Here is a 22,019-nt window from a genome sequence, read left to right as displayed (position 1 = left end):
TTTTTTATCTTTATTTCAGAACATTCAGACTTTTTGAGAAAGGACCACTTGTAAGTAATTGATAATACCATAATGTGTGTTTCTTTCACTCTCAAAGGTATTGGCCACATCAACCAGGTGTGTCCACTCTAGGGGGCTGTCCCTGTCTGAGGATGGAAGGGGCATCAGCTCTGGAGGGAGGGGTCCACGATGACGCTCCACCAAATCCACCAACGACGTGTCAGAGGCCGAGAGGTCACCTATAAACGGAAATTAATTTGTGGATAGAAGTGAAGTTAAAATGAATTTTCCATGCTGTCTCTTTGACATTATGCATTTTCAGTCAAACAGGGGCAGCAGACACACATCAGGAACTTATAAGCCATATCACCAAACACTCTCACTTTACAATCAATAACAAATCACATGATTTCACGTGGATGTAAAAAAATCTCCTTTTCCTACACTGATGTCATTTCATGGTTAAAATTGCTACATAACATGCAGGATTATTGTTACAAAATATTGTCTTTTACAAATAGATGCAAGCATCTGAAAATGTAAATGGGACTCCAGCTGTCATAACTACATCTATAGGCAAAATGCCTACCGTGGAGTTTGACTCCCAGCTTGTAGGAGGGTCGTCGGAGGGGAACACCACGGGTGGTGGGTGAGCGTGGGAGTGTGGAGCAGCTGAAGAGGACATCGGCGCCAAGTGTCGGTTCGGCCACTGAGTCACTCAGGGAAGGAAGGCGCTGGCCACGGTAGATACTCTCGTCTGACAAGGTGCGATGGATTGAGCGACGGTGGCTGAGTGGCTGGACTGGTGGCGATTTCTGGCCGTGCTGCAGGAGGGTGATGGGTGCAAGCATTATTGTAAACATTACCACACTTACTATGTGGCCAGGTTTAAATGTTGGAAGCCGTAACCCATAATCTGTTGTTAATCAACTTAAATCATCAGTTTCACAAACTACAATAAAACCTATGGAACTGCAAGCAGCAGTTTATTAATGAATTAATTCCCTTTGATGTGACGTACCTTTTCCTTGTGTCTGCGTGGCGGCGGAGGGCTGTCTGGGGCGCCGTGTCTCTTCACGTCTTCCTCCATCGTAGATTTGGCATGAGGCTGGGGTGAGTGCATGTCCCGAAGAGAAGGCCTGGCTGCTGGGGTTGGAACAACCTCCACTCCACCTTCTCCTGGAGACTTCCTAAAAACACACACAGACGCAGCCAGACGATAAACTAACCACAATCATGACATAAATTATGCATGCTGCACTAATAACATGTCATCCCCATATTCAAAAAAATAACAGTAATAAATGATGAAGATGCAAAGAACAGATTTTTATTGGTAAATTATACATTCAGTGCGTCACTGTTACCCTTTAGTGTAGTACCCTCCTCAACCACAAGGAGGTAATCAAGCCATGCACATAGTATTAATACCAAAAGACTTCAACAGAAAAGTATGGTGAATTGACAAGTAGTGGGATCAAATACAGTCTTATACATCAGCTCTAAATAATAAATGCTATCACTGTAAAACTAGTAATATTAAATTTTGTCAGACCAACACACCTACAGGGATGCAGAAAAATAATACTGCTGTCTGATATAAGAACGCTTCACAATGGGGACTGCAAAGTCCCATCATCACCTCTGACAGTCGAAACACAAACGCAACAGTTTTACAAAATGTTGTACAGAACAAAGGCTGCTGTGACTGTGAATAAATTGCATTATATTGTACAAGTCCTAATGCTCATTTGCCCATTACCTCCTACAGGAATTGGCTTCAGTTTCAGTTTCAAAAAGCAGATCTCGACCCAGTATGCCTCTGGTTCTGGGTTCCAAACTGTCCCAATACAACAGCGGTGATAAAAGACTTGGTACTTGGTATTCATTTCTGATGGACGTGGTGTAGGTAAGCTGTAACATCAGTTTCAACCAGGACCAAATCACTGGAGAAACTGAATGCTGAGATGAACCAGTTTTTAAGGACCACCTGTAACATCACTGAGCAATGCATCTGAAACTTCAGAAACTTTTTTTTTTTTTTGCTTCATCCTTACTTGCGTGTGTCTCCAAAGTCGACAGAATTGATGGTGGAACCGGGCTTCCTCCAGCCGATCAAGTACTTGGACTGAGCTCCCTGGCGGGGATAGAAGCTCTTGGGCCCGGGGGATGCCGAGGACTGGGATGAAGGGGAGGTGGCTGAGGAGGAGGACTCCTCTCTTGGGGAGCTGTGGCCTGAGTGCCTGGCACTGATGGAGGGAGGAGAATGACAGGAGTTACTCAACCTGGCCATGTAGCTTACAGTACAGAAGTCTAAATCTTGACTTTGAGGACCTCCTGAAGGCAATGACAGGATTTTATAATGGATTACCCAGATCGCTGTATTTTTTAGAAAGGAAAATGTATTTCAGTATTGGCTCGAGCATAAATAAAAGTAATTATTGGTGTAGCAATAATCACGTAGGAATTTCCATGGAGGACATCCATTATTGAGTTACAGATGGAAAATATTAATCAAAGTATCACCTGCCAACCTTGGCAAACTCATTTCAGAGTTTATTCTTATTCCCCTTCTGCCACTATGACAGAGTACAACTGAAGCTTAAATGCTTGACAGATGACATGAAGGTCATGAACTGTAACTCTGTTTAAATGGGTGAGTCAAGACTATCTCAAACAGGAAGAGCAGGACACTGGTCTGGCTCTCAGCTCTCAGCAGACGCTAGTTCAGCTGTGAAAAGTCAGACACGTGTTCCACATTTCCTGGGGTCTAATGTGGAAAGATAAGAGGGAGTTAAAACTACTCCTGCGCTTGGTTTCCAGGAAAGACTTATTGAGAGAGGGGTAGTTGAGTAGTGTGGTCTTATTGGGCAAGAGAAATACTGGCTTTAATTAATGAGAACTGGAAGCAGTCCTCACGGGTCAAACGAGTACTGCGATGACACCTGACAGAGTGGAAGAGGTCAAATTTGAAATTAAAATAGAAATTAGTTAAAGCTGTAAGATGCAACTTTTGTTCAAATGAATTAGATTTCTGATTGGCTGATTGACAGCTTAAAGTAAACCTTAATGCTTTTTGTTTGAACTCCACAGGAAACATTTAAAGCACTGCTTCCTAACCCTTTGTGTTTGTAACCCTGAAAAGCCACAACCACTAATCGCAGGTCACATACATTTATGAATGAACTGTGACACGGTTCAACCACAGGGGGTTGTCGTTTTGCTTCTTCTGTCTTATCAAAACACAACCACTCAGATTTATCTTGGAACTCCGCCCTCCCCAAGAGTTGCAACCACCCACTTTTTATACAGAGACACACTCCTCTTTCTCCCTCTCAAACACTTAAATATGACCAGAAAAACACACAGACTGACCTTGGGTGTGATCCAGCGTCACTCAGACTGTAGGTGCTGCTGTCTCTAACAAGGAGATGAGTAGGTGGGGTTCGCCCTGTCCCATCCAGACTCCTTTCTCCTGGAGGGCCTGGGGACTCTGCGGCAGCAGGGGACCTCTCTAGCATCCTGCGGCCTCCCTCAGTGGGGCTATGCCATGGAGACACCGAGCGCTCTCTGCTCTCTCTGCCTCCGCTGGGAGCCAGCAGGGAGGTGGTGCTGCCATGGTGAGAGTGGGGGTGGGAGTGGTGAGGGGCTCCGTAAGAGCCTGTGTCAATGCCGCTGTCAGCTGATGCTCCCTGGAGGTAGCCTCCACCTCCCAGGCCATTGGGCTCCGTTTCAGCCTGGTCACCGCTGGAGCCTCCGCCAGCTCCCATTTCGTACCACTTATCGCTGTCACTGTGGCCCCCGCTGGAAGCTGTGCTGGATAGTGTGTTACTGCTGGAGTGTCCCGAGTAGGGCCCGTCCGACTGCCAGAACAAACACGAAATGAGAGAGCGGAGGGAAATGATAGATGTTGTATTTTTGTTAGTGAGTACGTCAGTTTTTCAGCAAATGATCTGTCATTTGATGACCAACATATCATTAAAATTACTTTAAAACGCCAGACAGCACTATTATCAACTATGCTAACAGAGTGAACTTTAAACCATATGCTAACAGAAGTCATTTATACAGCAACAACAAATTCATGAGTGCCAAACACTTTGGAAAAAGAGGAGTTACAGAGTACTGAAACTGCACTGTCAAAGTTCTGATGGTTTGAGTAAATAGCTTAAGTCAGGTGCAAAGCCCAACCTGGCTGCCCTTCTTCGGGGAAAGATGGATGACCTGCTCCTGCCTCTGGATGCGGGGAGCTCCCGAGTAGCCCTGACCAGACTTGGAGACTGGGGCTTCTGCAAGAAACAGACCGATAAAAACAGCTGGGGTTGGTGACACAATCACATGAACAGACCCTGCAATACAAACAAATGACTTGTTGATGATTCAACAGGGAAGTTGTATCTCTCTCTGCTCACTTCTGTGCAATTTGCTACTAGGTACTCATGGCTCCAAGAGACCCATAACGCTGACTTTGTTTTCATTCTGCCTCTGCTATATCCATGAACAGAAACACAGATGACGTGTCATCAAACGCAAGGCAGATCAAACAGAAATCTGTCCACTGATGGGCCCTGCTGGCTTTGTATGTTCTGGGCAAGCTGTGCAGCATGAGGGAACATGTGTCCTGAAGCAAAACTCACGGTATAAACGAGACTGTTGTGTAATTGTCTACATGTTATGCAACAAGACATACAGAGTAGGCAGCTAATGACCAGAGTACCCTGAGAGGGAGAGCTAAGGGAGGTATCACAACATCTGCTGAAGTGAATCTAGCAATGTAGTGAACTCCTCTGTATCTCAGTTAGAATATTCATAATACTTACTTTCCCACAAGGCTCTCTGCAACAATTAGAGATGGTTGCACATGTTCATACCTGTGCATGTGCCTCTGTGCTTATATACGAAGTATATCTGGCTACATGTTCACCTATGATATATTTTGTTTTTTGAGTTATTATAGATGTGACTGGTCAACCAGATGTCTTGGTAAGAAACATGACAAAGCAAAAGCAAACTTTCCCAGCATCTTGGGTTAATGTGTGCACTTCTATAGACCTTGATGAACTGAAAGATGCTGTTAGGGTAGTTAAAAACTGCTGTGCATTGAAAGGAAAGTCATGACAAATAGCAATTTTCTGCATCCCACCACCCAATGCATGAATTAATCATAAATCTGCCACAGGATATGAAAAGAAAATGAAGCAAATGCAGCGTTAAATGGTAGACTCAACAGCAGAACTTGATACAATAATTACTCGAGTTAAGAACCTTACATATTCTACATTAAGGGCTCAGGTAATGTCTTGTTTTTGTGCAACAGGAACGGAGAGACAAAAAAATAAGAGCAAAAGTGACTACCCTGCCCTCTGCATGACTTATGTTATTTCTGGACAGAGCATGGCCACATCATCATTGCAGAAGACTAACGGGTCAAGGGGGTAAAAAAGGGAGGAAGAGGAAAGGACAGAACCCCAAACCACAGAGGCAGCAAAGTAGACTTTGAAGGGCTGGACACTTGGCTGACACAGGCCGAGCTGGCCCGGCCTGCATTGTTCCACCCTGACCAATAAAGACATAAGTGCTATAAACAACCACAAAATGAGAGACTAGGGCTTTTCTCTGTGATTGTGGCAGTCATGAACAGGTTGAGGGAATGACTGAAAGCAGGCTGGTCAACAATCTACCAAAGCAACATCCTGCTGGGAATCAGAGGAGCAGCAGTGGAGCATGTGGTCTTTGTGGCTTTCAGAGACCGAGCTCGTAAACAAGAGCAAAACTTCCCAAAAAACAGTGCATGGGAGAATAGTCGTAATTAAATGAAAGCCAATGTGCAAGAGAATAAAAAGATGAATGAGAAGCAAACATTAGCGGCAGCTGAGGACTGGAGAGAGGAAGGGAGGGAAGGAAAGGCACACAAAGAGAAGGCTGGCCAACTCTGTTGACAGGAAAGAAAGGAATTTCTCCCCTTTCTCTTTCTCCTTTATTAAACCTTATAGAGTGGAGAGCAACAGAAAAAAATGCCATATACTTTAACTGAGAGCACTGTTGGATCTCATTTTCACAACAACTATGTGTATTTTTTCAGTTTGCCTCATTATCTTCCCACCTTTTTGTCAGTTTGGAAAGACCTTGACATCCTCTGTGAAGGCAATACAATTCACAGCTTGTGGAAGAGGAAGAGGAGGGAAAGGGGGAAAGAAGAGAGAGAGAGAAGCGAGTCTGGTATTTCAAACTCTGGAAGGAGCTGCTCCAAAAAACTGTCACTAGCAGATGAGGAGATGCACGCAAACATAATACGCACACGCGCACACACACACACATACAAACCTGTCATTTCAAAGCATTTAGCAATACATATAAATATGGATGATTTATTTCTTGTACTCCCATGTTATTCATGTGTCAAGTGCCCTCCCAAACCTCCCATACAAAAACACTTGGATTACTGGAAATACTGGAAACTGCATCTCCCTCTAACCAAGTTTACTGTCATAACTCCATCATTTCTCTACAGGATTTATTCACCTGTGGATCCCCGTTCAGCTCCTCCCCCTTCCTCCATTCTTGACCAATTGGGCGTGGACTTCCCACTGGAGCCGCCCTCTCCAACCACCTCTCGTCTCTCCGTAGACATTGGAGAGTGGCGGTTGCCCACAAACCTGGTGAATGAGCACACAAGCACATGATCAGAAGACTGACTTTTTTTTTTTTTTTTTAATTCAGCTATTTTATCAGCTAAATGTGTTTTTCCACTGATTTAACATGCAGAACTAGAACTGACGGAATGACAGAGCTTGAAACACAATACATTTTCCCACAGGCGGTGGTGGGTGGAAGATAAAAAAAAAAGATATTCTGTCAAGAGCATTATCTTACACAAAGACTCAAATGCTATCACCTCACTCCTACACTAATGTCATACACTGTTACAACTGTCAAATGAATCTGATCGCAAGCCAACCTCTGCTACAATAAAGCAAAGTATGAATTTGATAAACTTTAGTTGGGTTGAGTAAATCAGCTTCCTAGATGTAAAATGAGGACTCCAAAACAAACAGTCTTCCAAGATCAGTAGAGCATTTGTTTTAGTTGCTTTCTAAAGATAACATGAAAAATGAGATGACAGGAGAAGGTACCTCAAGGCAGCGAAAAACTTTTTTTGACAATTAAATTTGTTGCTTCTGATATGCCTTACTGAAACAATAACCGTAATTTACATAAAAATATTCTGAAACAAACACAGCCACAGACAAACACAACACAACCACCCCCACCCTCCCTCTTCCTTACTGCTCAGGCATAGACTTCTGCCTCCAGTGAGCAGAGCTTCCGGAGGCCTCACTGGAACAAGACAGGTTGCTGGGAGAGCTGCGATTGTGAGGAGAACGACCCAACGCAAGAGAGGACGCCAGGCTATAGCTCTCACTGCCGGGAGACATCCTGGAATATGAACAAATACATGTGTAGACAGAGAATGTGAGAATTTACGAGCACATGGAAATGGAGGAGATAAAGGATGACGAAAAACACGATAAAGCACTGTGGGAAATTCAGTTGATTACTACTCAGTGGGCTTAGTTTCCACACTGGATAAAAAAGTACATGAATAATTAAAAGCATCTGCGTTAAAATCAGCTTAACACCCAATAGCTGCCTTTTCTGTACCTTGTTGATACACTAACCTTGCAGAACTTGCAATGATTTGTTTGTCTTATTGCAACAGGATTAGAGGTGAAAATAAGTGCCGTTTCACACGGGAGAAACATGAAAACTATGAATACTATAATACTACCCTGGCACACTCCCCCTAATATAAACACTATATTCCAATGATTCATAATTAAACAGCCATGAGGCTCTAACCTCTTGGTGTCCAGGGGTCGGCCATCACTGCTGACACTTCGTGGGATGACTGCGCCCCTCTCCAGCCTCTCAGCTGACAGGGTCTTCCCCACTGAGCTGCCCAGGCTGATGGCCCGGTTGGGTGTGTGGGGCTGTGGCGAGGCGGTCAGTGACTGCTGAGGGCTGCTGGACGTCCTCTGCCACTTGTTGTTGTTGCTGCGGAAGGGGAACTTGTATTCGAAGGAGCCGCTATCGCTGCTGCTGCCTTTGTATTCTGACACAGGCATCCGGTAGAGCTCCGAACATCCCCTGTAGAATAGCAGACAGGACATTTGTGTGTGTCCGTGTCGGCGAGGGTTCACGGCTTTTCTTTTCTCTTGGCCACAGCAGAACTTAAAGGAATCAAATGACGTCCCATCCCCACCTACCTGCGTGGAGTAGCGTCATCATGTGGTGGGATAATCACAACACGCACTGTCACCGAGGTCCGCAGGAGGTCAATCATCTGTTCATGGGTCAGTGTTGCTACGGCAACTTTGCAGATTTCTACCAATCGGCTTCCCTGCCGCAGTCCTGCCTGCCAGGCGTAACCATATGGCTCCACCTTTTAACAAAAGCAACAAAGTCTGATTGCATTACAGCTGCAATGGTGAGATGCTTCATTCTTCAAACATCCAAGATAGAGAGTCACAGCGTCCACTTATGCCATTACGTGTTGTACTCCAGCAAACAAGATTGTTTTAAAATACGTTTTTAGAAGACCATCTGAGTTATGTACAGACAGGTACCTCAGCCACAATGCCTTCATAGTTCACGTGAAAGCCAAGCTGCCCCAGGCCATTTCGACGAAGCGTCATCTCAGATGTCTCACAGCCTTTAGTCAAGAACTGGACATAGGACATAGGAGAGAGAGAGAGAGAGAGAGAGAGAGAGAGAGAGAGAAAGTGCAGATGAAAGATGCAGTGGCAGGAATGATCAGAGGAGAGAAGTAGAAAAATAATCCAACAGGGGAAGAGGTGAGAAGAAAAAAGTGAACAGAAAATGAGAGTGAAAAAGGAAAGAAGGGAAAGGAAAAAAAAATTAAGGCAGACTTAACTTTCACACACATACATACAAATCTGCACAATCATCAAACTGTCATACTGTCAGAAAAATCCCTGAAAATGTGTGTGATTCCATATGTGTGTGAACATGTTCAACGCATATGTACACAGGCACTCTCTTTTAAGTTCGAGAGGAGATTTTTTTAAAGCAACTTAAGTCCCTGTGAGATTTGTGGCCATAAATAAAGATGAATTAATGCTCCAGCATAAGTGGCACACCTCTCACTAGATGTGCGAGTTCATGTAGTCACACACGCTCGACAGATGACAGAAATGAAAGCAGGTGTCTCTTGCTTCAGCACTTCAGGCTGTGTTCACACAGAGATGCGTCGCTTTGGAGAAATACTTTTGAACTTCATGCATTTTCATGGAAGGATGCAACTCTTAACATTCTGGCAAGATGAGGAGCACCAGAAAGGAGCCGTTCCTTTTATTTTCACCAAGAGTGATGTGGAAAAGTTGAAAATAAACAAATGTTTAAGGAGAAACAACCTGGATCACCTCTGAAAGGGCAACAGCAAAGGATATGGTAAAACTAATTCTCATTCTTATTACTTTTTTATTGTAGTGGGTCACAACTCAACCCCACCCCCCACCCCCCTCCAGTCAAATACCCAGCAGCTTCAGAGCACCTAGCATTTCTGTCTAAAAGAGGACGTTAGCAAAAGCTCTATGGAAGACAAACTCACAGGGAAGTGTAAATAAATCATGCTGTAGACTGGCACCTGATAGGAATTGTTAAGATGCTCTCTGATGTTTCTGAATGTGTGCGTGGGAGCTGAAGACAGTACAAGAAAAAAAAGAGACCGATAAGGAGCAAACGAGAGGAAAAAGAGAGATCAAAAACAGAGGAGAGGGAGAGAAAGATCCAGAAAGCGCGTGGCCTAAGGCCACTTCACTTCCGCTCTCTGGCACTGAGGTAGTCCAAATGATTGAAGATTAACGCCAGATGCATGAAATGTAACATGAAAGTGATACATTTCTGAGTCCTGAGCCAAATAACAATGTGCGTGCGTTCCAATATGTTAGTGTATGTGCATGTGTGTAAATCAAAGACGGAGGATGCTGCGCAGGTTACATAAGTACCTGATAAAAACCATCACACACGCGTGCACACACACACACAGTTTGAAGGTAGGGAGAGGCTGGGGAAATGAATGTATTCTCAAGCACTGATGATTACATAAGAAAACACCTTTTTTTCTAAGCAGTTTCCATGGAAACAGCTAAGAAAAAGCTAGCACCACTTCACTGTATGTGTAGGTGTTCGAGCCATTAGGAGTATGTAGTCCAGAGGTGTTTCTGAAACTCCCCCAATAAGTCGAGACAAGTAATGAGACAGCAGCTTTGGCATGTGAAAACAAAAATGTTGTCATTCTGGCGGTCTGACAGCCATGAATAAAAAAAGCAGGAGAGACTGTGAGTGGGCCAGGTCAATCAATGGAAGATGACAGAGTTTTAGTCCATTGATTGGTTTGTCAGTACTTGTCTGCTCACAAGAAGAAATTTGTTTGTCACCTCAGCCATTCTTTGGTCTTATTCAGTCTCCCAACAACCACAGGAGTCGTGACACTCATTTGGTTATGTCAGTTCTGTTGGCAAATAAACTTGGCACCAATTGGCCTCATTAGAATTTGAATGTGTAGTTGCCCTGACCTCAGCTATGACAGGAGAGGGCACACAGACTAGCAAATTAAATGATGTAATTGCAAAAATAAAGCAAACATTACTTATTAAACATTACTACAATCGAGAACATGTTTAAGAACGTCATTATCTAAGCACAAACCACCGGTCTTATCACATATGTACATACTGATGAGTGTGCCTTCTAACCTCTAGACGTTTGACCACCTCCTTGAAGTCCTCAGTGTTATTACTGATGCTCCTCAGAGACGCGCTTTCTCCACGCTCGTAGAAAATCCGCAAAGACGCAGGGCTGCTCAGCGTCCAGCCAATCACGTCCTTTGTGGCACAGTTGAACACTACGGCCTTGGCCTCCTGGTCCACTAAGATGAGAAAGTCGTTAGAGATGGCCAGAAGGGCCTCCAGTTCCCCTCCGGTCCCATGATCCTCGGCATGGACCGGCCAGGTCACCGCCCCCAGGCTGCGCAGCTCTGCCCCTCCGTATGGCCGGCTCTTTTCTTTTTTCTTGTGGGCCAGCGAGATAAAAGGGAACTTTCCCGAGGGGTCGATGGGTGTGCTAGTGGTGTGGCGCTCAGCTAGGTCGCGTAGATACTCCTGGCGTGTTCGGGTGGCCATGGCACGGAACTTATGCGACTTGTGGGCCGCATTTTCCGCATTGATGACCTTGGCCAGCAGGAAGTCCCGGAACACAGAGGACTTGGGAAAGGTCACGCCTTCTGGGATGAGGGGGCCAAAAGAGGGCACGTCTTTGGAACGGGTGACCGCCACACTACAGGGAGAGGAGAAAATGAGACAAGAGGAGAAAGGATTTGAGTAAAAAAAGGAGAAGAACTGGTTGTTAATAAAGCAGTTGTTCCAGTATTGACACAGAATTTGACCAATTTAGGTTGGGTATTTTGTTCAGACATCAAACATCCTCTGGCTTAGATTCAGTGTTTTATTACACTGTAAATCCACTCAAAATGTCACATTGCATTCAAGCTTGAAGTACTTATGTCACAAATACTGCCAGATGCTACAACAGCTTTTATGTCTGATATAAAGCCTCATGCTGTTTGCTCATTCAAGCATGGGAACAAATAAAGCGTTATTTGTGATTTTAAATTAGTTGTCTTTATCTATCTAAACGCAATTCATAAGTATTAGCACATTTGCTATCATGTGGAGGCTATGTGTATTTGCTTGTTCTCTGAACTGTATATGTACTTCATTTACATGTCCTATACCTCCCTGCTTTCCCTGCTCTCCACCTCCCTTTTACTCATTCCCTTTTTCCTTTCATTAAGCCTCTGGAATGGCCATCTGAGGCTGTTTGCCCTGTCTGGTATGTCAGGAACTCAGCTGAGCAGCCATAGAGAGGAAGAAGAGGAAAGAGTCGAGGAGGAGGATGAGGGGAGAGTGCTATTCCAAATCTCCTCCCCAAAGCTCCAGAAAACCCAAAGTGAGGGAAAAAGAAAATGTGGCTGAGAAAGGAGGACTGTGTGGGAGACTCTGAAAAGACAGGGAAATGATTACTTAGTGGGAAAAAATGCATTTTTTTGTTATGTGAGACAAACAGACTTACAACCTGATCTTTGGAATGTCTCAGTCTGAAGCAGTCAGGGGATTAAAAAAAAAACAAAACGGTGTCCTGAAATGGCCTTTTGCAGGACCAAGAAAAGCACTATTCATGTGTACATACACATGGGACACCTCGACTTGACTTTGTCTTTACCAAATGAGCTCAGTCACAGATCCTGTCTCAGGTGATAATTACCAGCTGACAAGAGTAGCACTGAAAGTCAAAGTTCTCATCCCACACGCCCCCCCCACCCCCCCCGACATACGTAAGCACATATGTTGACACCAGGATTAATCGCTTTGCCTAATAAGCAACTAAAGTCAATGTGTCACCCACATATTTCTAAACATACCTCAGAGACACCCCGCGCTCACAGCAGACGTGGTGTTCAATTATAACAATCGTCAAATTGTTGACACCTCATTTCCTGCTTTTCCTTGTTTGTGGCAGACACAGGTAAGACAAGAAATATCTGCTTGAATCTGACCAGAAGGCTGCTCTCCCTGCAAACTAATATATAATAATACAGCACTTAGATTATTACATTAAAGTATCGTAAAGATATGCTGAAGATAATCTATTGCCTTCACATCAACAAAACAAATGCCAGAAACAAAATAAGCCCAGGATGGTCCTTATAGCTAGCTTTCACCTTGAAGCATTCTTATCATGACTGTTACTAGCACAAAAAATCTAAATTTTTAAACTGACAGTGAACACATAAAACAAGTGACATAATCTCGAGGTAACATTCACCTGCTTTTCTACAGATGACAAATGAATCACGACGGGTGTTTCAGAGCGGAGCAGTTAAAGTGGCCATAAGCAAGCTGAACAAATGATTAAAAATAAAATGCGACCTTTTATTCTTATTCTTTTCCATCACTACACACACCACTCAATACATTACACTGCGGCACTAAAAGCACTTGTACTGATCTCAAACACCTGTGAGTCAGTCAACCCGACCTGTGACTCATGCTGGACAAAAAGAAGTGATGATGATGAAGAGGGAGAGAGGTAAAGCTATGAAAGTCAGAGAACAAGACAGAGAGAGCACAAAAAAAACTGAATGAGGAAAAAAAAGTGAGAAGAAGGTGAAGGTGAGAAAGAATGAGAGGTAGGGATGGAAAGGAAAATGCAGTGCAATGGGGACTGCAGGGCTGTGTGACTGCTGTGTGATCTGCGAGGCAGGAGGTTTGGCAGTGAAAATCAGAGAGCACATTCCTGTGGTTTCAGTGATTTGTGGTCTTATAAATAACTAGTGTGTGGGCAGCGCCACTCTTCCAGTATCCACGACCTGCTGCCCACTGAGCCAAGGCAAGAAAAAAACAAAAAAAAAACAAAACATGTCAATACCTATTGGAGTAGGTGGCTCAGAGGTGTACTGTATGTGTATGTGTGTGTGTGTGTAGGAAAACGTACATACATCATGTTTTTGTGACAATTGTTTCATTTACGTTTTGCAGTATTTTTTTTTGCATATTGGTTTGGGCACATGCAATAATGTGTTCTAGACATGGAAACAGAGATCAGGGATTGACTTAAGGAAAATATCTGCTGTTGTGCATACTGGGGCTGTCACCATGTCACACTCACACTGCACGATTACTGTGGCCAAAAGTATTCATGATAACAATAATGACTAGAGGAGGCAGCCAGATGAACTACAGAAAAGATGCACAAGGTCTAACATCTGTACTGCATTATTTACACAACATTATGATACTTCTTTATTAATACTATGTCAGTGTTTCATTATATGACAGTTAGTATCAAAACTGGCATATCGAGACACCCGTATTCTATACCTTACTGTGACAAGACAGAAATTACTCTACTACGCTACTACCTACAGTCCCTGAAACTGATGATTATGAGGAATTAGTGTTTTCTTCTTTTTTTTTTTACACTTCTAATGTAGTGTAAACCACACAGAGAAGATCAATGCATCACATGAAAGTGTCATAATACAAAATGAATAATAATTAAAAAATAATAAAACATTTTCACTGCAAGTCAGTTCAGTCACAGTTACCTCATTAGTACATGATGCTTGTTTGTCTGGTCTAGTAATAGTTTCATAACTGTGGTCACGTCTCTGTGTTAAAATAAAACTGCACTGGGATATATTTTACTAAGCATATTAAAACATTACGCATTGAAAACCTGGATAAGCCCTCATTTTAAAAGCCATTTGCATTGCAACCATCAAGGTTTGATTAAATGAGAGTGAATTATAAAGCACTTGGAATAAGCAAGCAACTATACCACATACTGTGTACATAGGGTTAAAGCAATTAATAAAGAACAAAAATCACGAGGCCTGCTTTACTACAAACAGTTGGATAAAAAAAGCAAAAAGCAAAACTAAACTAAAAAGCAAACTCATTTTACTGTACATTGTGGTCCTCATCTCACTGTTTTTAATTTCGAAAGAGAAAAATACAATGGACATATTAGCATGTTTAATTGTATACATCCTTTATTTTAAGTAAAGTATGCCGAAATCTTCAAAGCGTCTGTTGACTTTCAGTCTGAGTGACTGAGATTGTGTCTCTATTATTTAACTTAATATTCACATATTAAAGTGTCCTTTGAATGGGTGCCACAGTTCAAAAAAAGGTTAGGAACCACTGCTTTCAAAGGCAGAACTACACTAAACAGAACAAAGAAGTGTGATATTTTTCCCTGCCGTGTATGTATGCGAATGTCCTCGAGAGTAAAGTCCTCGAGAGTAAACACACCAAAGCTTCAAAGCATCTTTTACTTAACACATGATGTGACTCACAGTCAAAGTCGTAGTCCCTGAGGTGTCTGTGACTTACTGCTGAAAACTAATGTTTCACCTCCGTAGTGTGTGAGAACTTAGTTTTCACTTCAAAAACTTAATTCACATTAGTGAATCACAGAAGGCGCATGTAAATAGTATTTGGTGTACGATCACTCTTTTGCTGGGCTCTTTGTTTGTGTTTTGTGTGTGTGTGTTGTTGCTCAGTAACAAAGTTGCCCCGTGGGGGACAATTAAGACCTCATACAATGTGCTCAAACAGCAACTAAAATGGCCATTAGTGAGACAGAGAGGAAAAGTTATAGAGAGCAAGATAAGAGAGAATGACAGAAGACTCGATAACAAGACAGAGGCAAGAATAAGCAGGAAGAAATGTCCATCACAGCTGAACAGTTTTAAATGGGAAAAAGAAGATAGGCTGAAAGTTCATTATTTCGCCAAAAAAAAAAGACTCTAGATTGGCACTTCGTATGTATTACACTCTCTGACGATGTGGTAATAAATCGTGAGCTGTGGAGAGGTCTCTCAACAATCACAGCCTACTCTGTGACGGAGTGGTGGAGCTGCAAAGGCAACAAGAGATGTACAACTTTTTGAGGCAATGGATAAGAGCATTATCGTTAAATGCATCTATTGCACTCGCTATAGCGTTTGGATAAACTGCTGAAAAATAAAAACCTGTTAAAACATATTCTACATGTTTTAAAGGTAGCATCACAAATCAACATGAAAAAAATAGCAGTGCTGCTAATCTGCAGCCTGTTTGCCTTTTTTAATTCTATTTTACCACCTCACAGAAGATCAGCATGAATCTGCTAAATTCAGCTGGTTAGTGATTTCAAAAGGCTCAGCTGAATAATTGTTCTGGTGATAGGCAGTATTTTCTTCTGCTTTGCAGTCTCTTCTGCCAAATTTGAGAATCAAGGCCTTTTTGTGAGTTGACCGAGTTCTACTATGATGTCCCTGACACCACATTTCTTTCATGCAAGATAAGCCAGCAGTTAACTTGTGTGCTGTAGGTTAAACTAGACTGGCTTGCAACATTTGGGTCAGCATATCTCACCTGTAGGAGCTGTTGTCCGAACATGGGTTATGAGCACGCACAATCACAAAGACGTGCTGGAAGTGTGAACGAATGTTTTTGGGAGTGAAGGGGAGTGCTCCGGGTTCCTGAAACACAATCGTGACGATGTCGTTTCCAATATGACGCTTCCGCAGTAACTGGGAAATCACAAGGACAGCAGGAGAAACTTGGTTTAAATAGTCACTTATGTTAAAACTTGCACCACAGTTAAATTATAAAGCACACTGCACTGTGAACATAAAGACAGATGAGTCAAATTACTATAAGAAATTATTGTAAATTGTTGTGACTGGCCAAGTTTTTAATCACTTCCATGGCACAGTCAAACTGAAAAATGAGCTTGTATGTTTTTGACCTAGATGATGATTTTCAGTATGATAGAACTGTGAGCCTTGTGAATAACATACCTGTTGCTTATTGTTGGGTGTGTAGGGCAGCATGGTAGACACATGGAACATGATCTCATAATCCTTGTAAGTGGTGTACAAGGAGTGGGTTCCTGTCGAATCAGCTGAGGGGGATACAAGCATTTATATTCCAGTGTAAAACCATTCACAATGTCCTACAGGCACTAATTTAGAATAAAATTGTTACTTTAGAAATCATACAACAAAGAGAGCAATGACAACAGCCAACTAAAAAATTAGCAAAACACAGACAATAGTTATTCTGTCTGAAACATTATTATAAACTACCACACTGTGAGCGATTACAATCAAACATCTTCTTTACGTTCCACATCTTCCCCTGATCAGATGGCCCAGTGATCCCAGAGCTCTTAACGGGCTCTGGCCCTTGAGAGAGCCACTGCGTGTTAATAACCACCTCCACAGTCTATCGATGTGCTCTATTCAGAGAACACAACAGGCACAAGGTATTTAAAAGACCATACTTAACCTAGCTAGATTACATCAATTAATTACACTGATTCTATAGGGAGTGCTCTCCTTGGCTGTATTTAATTTACAAAAGGCTAACTGAAGGTCGTATTACATATCCTGCAAAAAGTGACTGGGAGAGTTTTTGTCTCATAAAGAATTATGGAGGATGACTAAATTGATATCCGGATAGTATGGCGATATAGACTATACGGACAAAAGTATTGGGACACACCTCTTTATTATTGAATTCAGGTGTGGCATGGGGCTTTTTTTTTCAGGGCTTGGGCTTGATCCCTTACTTCCAGTGAAGGGAAATCTTAATGCTTCAGCATACAAAGAAGGACCTTTTCTATTCCAGCATGACTGTGCCCCAGTGCACAAAGCAAAGCTCCATAAAGACATGGTTGGATGAGTTTGGTGTGGAAGAACTTGACTGGCTCAGTCCTGACCTCAACCCCATCCAACACCTTTGGGATGAATTCGAATGGAGACTGTGAGCCAGGCCTGTTGGTCCAACATCAGTGTCTGATCTCACAAATGCTCTACTGCATGAATGGGCACTTCACGGTCTGCAATATGGACTATGCTTGAAATATACATGCGACACTTTGTAAACTATATACAGTTTACTTTAACATCTTGAAGACTGCAAAAATAGGCAACACTGACGACAAAGTAGTGAAATAAAGCCAAATGCTGTACTTAATTTATTTAATTGCAGTCCAGTGTTTCATTCACTCCTCACTTCACACATCCTTACCCTAATAAAGGTCCTCATGTTAAAAGTGATTTTAGAGTACCTGACACCTGACTAAATTCTGTATTTTGTGCTGTAGACTATGAAGAGCTCTTTTGGTGAGCTCTTTGCATGTGAGAAGGGATGGCCCAGTTAGCTGGTTTACACACAGTGACTTCAACTACTCTCAGATCTGGTTCTGTAAACAACACCAATTATAAGGGAGGTTTGGACTTCAGAGCCCATATGGTCTCCAAGAAGAGAGTGTTCCCTGTACTCCCACCCCCTCAGGGTGGCACATATGTTGGAGTGCAGAAACACACGCCTCGATGTACTTTTTCTTAGTTTATGAAGCTGTTTGGGCCTCTGGGCTGATACCATTTGCTGCTGTGATTTTATCTTGTTTCTACATATTTACATATTAAGGAAAGGTCTTTCTGATTCCAAACGATTATTAATTCAACTAATTTAAATATCACATGGCATGTTCAGCCATCGACATATCAAAGGTTTTGATCACCACCTGCGTGCTACAATCTGCTGTGGATTAAGCATTAGTTTCTGTGTCAACCAAACCCCAAGTACAGGGTTTTCCATTGCACCCATGGTTTCCGTGCATGTACGTACTCTTAGTGTCCAGCTGGGCCCGGTACTTGGTGAACCCTTTGAGTCTAACCCTCTCGCCCAGCAGATGCAGGAACTCCTCTAGCGCAGGACCGGCTGATTCGTTGTTGTACATCTCCTCCTCGCTGCTCTGGCCTGCCATGCAGTACATCACCCCCACTTTCCGCTGAAAACTTAACTATGGATAGAACAGACATTATTCCAATGAAAAGGGGAGACAAAAATATATTGCTCTGTAGAAGTCATGTCAGAGTAATAATGTTGGCATTTTAGGGAAAGCTAATATTGGCATTTTAAGAGTAACGACCTTGTTATTCTTCGGTAGTCATGATGCCATTTTCCAGATAAATCATGCTGATATTTTCAGAGGTTCAGCTTTTGATGACTGCATCAGGTAGCATGAGTATCAAAGAGCTTGTTTTGTATTTTTCTCCCTTTTAAGTTCGATGTATGTGCGTGTGTGTGCGCGTGGCGGAGTTTCTCTACTTAAATCCAAACCAATAGTCTGTGGGAATGAATGGAGAAGCAAAAATTAAAAAAAAAAAACAAAATCAAACTGCGATGAGACATCACCATTTTGTAAAAACATCTACGCATGAAATGATTCATAAAACACCAACTTAATATCTGTAAAAACATGGGTGTTTGAGAGTGATCAATTATTCTGAATGTATCATATTTCTGAGAAACGGTGATGACAATATGAAGTCTGAGTAATACGGTCTTTCTACAAAATTAAAGAAGTTAAAAAAAAAAAAAACATAGGAATTTTTACAACATGAGCAATCTAGGGAATCAATCAAAGTCACCCAAAACAATTTCCTTACCCCCTGCTCATCCAGCTTCATAAGCTGATCAGTGACCTTAGGTGTGTTGAGTGCCAGGCGCAGACAGTGGACATTGAGCTCTGGCACCAGGTACTCCAGTACCTCTTTGAGGGGTAAACCTCGAGCCAGGCCATGTTTGGATGTGGAAGGTACTGCATCTTCCAGGATGGAGCCCCGCAGGGTATTCAGCTACAGTCAGCACAACGAGACAGAGAAGAAAAAGAAAAAAAGGGACAAGCTGGGTCAGGGCAACAGTTTGGATAAGAAAACCACAACAACCAAACACAGTCATTTGCTGTGAAACTGTAAGACAAAGTGTTGAGCATTATGATGCATAACACTGCAGTACTGCAGAAGCTTGGTCACAAGAACACAAGCAGAGACTGGGTCCCCGCCTTTACATTCTATGCAGCGTGGTTTTTATTATTCCTTGTTTTTCCCCAAAAAATTCCCCTATAACAGGCAACAACAAAAGAAAAACTAGCCTTGCAGGCATCACTCAATCAATGAAGTAAGTCTATGTTTGGAAAACTACAGGGAAGCCTGTGATGAGGCCTGACTGTGCATATAAATTCAGTTTGCAGCAGGAAGGCTTTGTCAGAGAATAATCATGACCATCGCAGCGCCGGGGCCTCTGGTTCTTTCGTGAAATCAATCTTTCTTCTCTACAAAATCCCAGCTAAAAAATGGATTCTGCCATAATGTGTTCTCTGCGAGTGCAGCGAAAACAAAGTGTGGAGAGCTGTCTAAGTTAAAAAATAATGCAGGCGGGATTTGTTTCCACAGTGAAGACTCTTCAGCTTCATACGAAGATAAACTTGTGCCAGTAGCCATTCATGAATACATCAAGAGGATTGTAGTAGAACCAGGACACGAACATCTATGACAAAAAATAAACGCAGCTGTGTATCTGTTAGGACCGCAATTAACAATTATTTTCATTGTTGATTAATCTGTCAGCCATTTGCTTGATTACTCAATTAGGTGTTAGTCGATCAGTATTTCCCAAAGCACAAGGTGATGTCCTCAGATGTCTTGTTTTGTCCACAAGCAATGTTGGTACCAACACCCTCAAGGTTAAACAAACAAAAGAGAAGCACTCTCACTGAAGAGAGGACAATAACTGTCCTCAGTGGACACTGGTCTTATCCCTTCAACATCCCACTCTCTGATGCACAGATACACACACATATATACATCCATAACTGCCCTGCTCACTGCTCTGAAAATAGCAATTAGAGAGGAGAGAGTGAGGCAAGAGAGGGAAAGAAATAGAGGAAAACACAGCACAGTAGGTCGTGCGTCATCCCTAGAGATTGGAGGGGCTATTACTCATGGTGCGCTTCAATACGAGAGCAATGCTTTTCCTCCTCTACTCAAATACCTTTGGCGCTATTTTAGTCGTGTTCAGCTGTGAAATGGCACAGCTCAGTCCTTCACAGATGAAGGCTGACAAAGATGGTAGGTGGGCGTTCAGAATGAGGACATGGATCTCTGGCTCTAGTGTGTCTAAAGGAAAAGACGGCAGCAAAGCTACAGGGATTAACAAAAGATTTCCAATCGAACCGCAGATTGGGCATTATGAATAAACAATCAGGAGAATACATAACAAATTAAATCAAACATGCAATAATTTGAGGCGGTGTTAAGGAATGGAGGCGGAGGCTTATAAGGTCTTGAGCTGTATCTGACAACCTTGAAATAAAGCTTTCATAATGTCTCCCCCAGCTGGATTTTTCATTAAGCAAGGCTGGGCGCAGATCCTATATGTTGACTCCTACACAACTTGAACTAATAAGAGCTTCTCAGTAACATCGCTCAGTACATAGTGTACTAAATATTGACACTTTTCTCAACATGAACATAACTGGCTCCAGAGAGATCAGTTACAAATACAGAATAGCTTTGTGAATGGACAGATAAATTAAAATCAATCCATATCACACAACAACAAATCAAGCCAACAACATGCAAGTATAAGGTGTACAAGCTTTGTGTGCCCTTTCAATGTACCTCACTCGTTCTGAAGATGACCCTGTAGTTGTACTGCTGGCCATGCTCCTTATGTTCATCCAACTTCTCCCTCCTCAGGCTCACTGCCACTGGGCCAAGGTTCTCATCTACCCCCAGGTAGTTCCAGTGCTCTAGGAGTGAGGAGACATGAGATTTGAAGCCAGGATGGACAGGAAGGGATGAAGTGAAAGAGAAGAGAACTTGGGAAATTAAACATACGGTGTGAAATGTCTACCACTAGGGGTCCCTTAGTCAAAGCAATGACAACAAGAGACAGATGATGTGGTGAAGCTGGGATCACGGGAGTTGTTATCTTCACTGACAATATACATAAACAATTATATTCACATCTTTTTCACATTTAGTCACGTTGGACAACTTCTTTCCTCACTCTTGAATCTCTCCTGGAAATTACAACAACGGGCACTGCACTGTAACCTTGCACTGTAATAAAATCACAGATTTCTTTGGGTTTTAACATTATTGGGAACATTTGGGATTTGGGAAGAAACGCAATTAAACAAAACTTGTAGCAAAAAACATTTTTAGACGCTTTAATACAGAAATGTTACACATTATCTCTCTATGGGATGGCTTTGGATATAAAATACCCTGACACAAAAAAATACCCTTGGATGTAAAAAGAAATATTTCCTCTCTAATGCTTCATCCACTGCTTGACAACTTTTCTCTAACTCATAGTGAAATGCAGGATTAACCATACACATGAATACCGAATATTGTGCCTAAAACAGTTGAAACTTGAACTTCTGCTTTCTGGCTGTAAGCAGAAAACTTCATTCTATCTGCTAATAATGGGTATCTATTTTTTAAAAATGATTTGAACAACACACAAGGCAGACAACATCCACGGCAGGAATGAAAGCACAGCTACGAAAAATTACGAACTCTG

At 42.4% G+C, this 22,019-nt stretch overlaps 1 protein-coding gene across 7 annotated transcripts in view; it reads right to left on the bottom strand.

The window, feature by feature from the left end:
• sipa1l1 (signal-induced proliferation-associated 1 like 1) overlaps positions 1 to 22,019 on the bottom strand; it is a 66,692-nt gene that overhangs the window by 5,662 nt on the left and 39,011 nt on the right. For all 7 annotated transcript variants that reach the window (XM_046372355.1, XM_046372352.1, XM_046372351.1 and 4 more), the window contains 17 exons: positions 21,107 to 21,237; positions 19,094 to 19,282; positions 18,270 to 18,444; positions 16,433 to 16,536; positions 16,005 to 16,162; positions 10,779 to 11,358; positions 8,628 to 8,726; positions 8,268 to 8,443; positions 7,861 to 8,148; positions 7,288 to 7,437; positions 6,523 to 6,656; positions 4,192 to 4,289; positions 3,376 to 3,863; positions 2,058 to 2,249; positions 1,022 to 1,190; positions 590 to 824; positions 69 to 239 (listed from right to left, as the gene is read on the bottom strand). In XM_046372355.1, the coding sequence (XP_046228311.1) occupies positions 69 to 239; positions 590 to 824; positions 1,022 to 1,190; positions 2,058 to 2,249; positions 3,376 to 3,863; positions 4,192 to 4,289; positions 6,523 to 6,656; positions 7,288 to 7,437; positions 7,861 to 8,148; positions 8,268 to 8,443; positions 8,628 to 8,726; positions 10,779 to 11,358; positions 16,005 to 16,162; positions 16,433 to 16,536; positions 18,270 to 18,444; positions 19,094 to 19,282; positions 21,107 to 21,237 (3,537 nt within the window). The remainder of the gene's footprint in view (positions 1 to 68; positions 240 to 589; positions 825 to 1,021; positions 1,191 to 2,057; positions 2,250 to 3,375; positions 3,864 to 4,191; positions 4,290 to 6,522; positions 6,657 to 7,287; positions 7,438 to 7,860; positions 8,149 to 8,267; positions 8,444 to 8,627; positions 8,727 to 10,778; positions 11,359 to 16,004; positions 16,163 to 16,432; positions 16,537 to 18,269; positions 18,445 to 19,093; positions 19,283 to 21,106; positions 21,238 to 22,019) is intronic.

Source organism: Scatophagus argus, chromosome 19, assembly GCF_020382885.2.
Source record: "Scatophagus argus isolate fScaArg1 chromosome 19, fScaArg1.pri, whole genome shotgun sequence".
Classification (NCBI taxonomy): Eukaryota; Metazoa; Chordata; class Actinopteri; family Scatophagidae; genus Scatophagus; species Scatophagus argus.
Note: the sequence above shows the minus strand (reverse complement) of the source record. Positions and strands in the feature narration are given on the sequence as shown.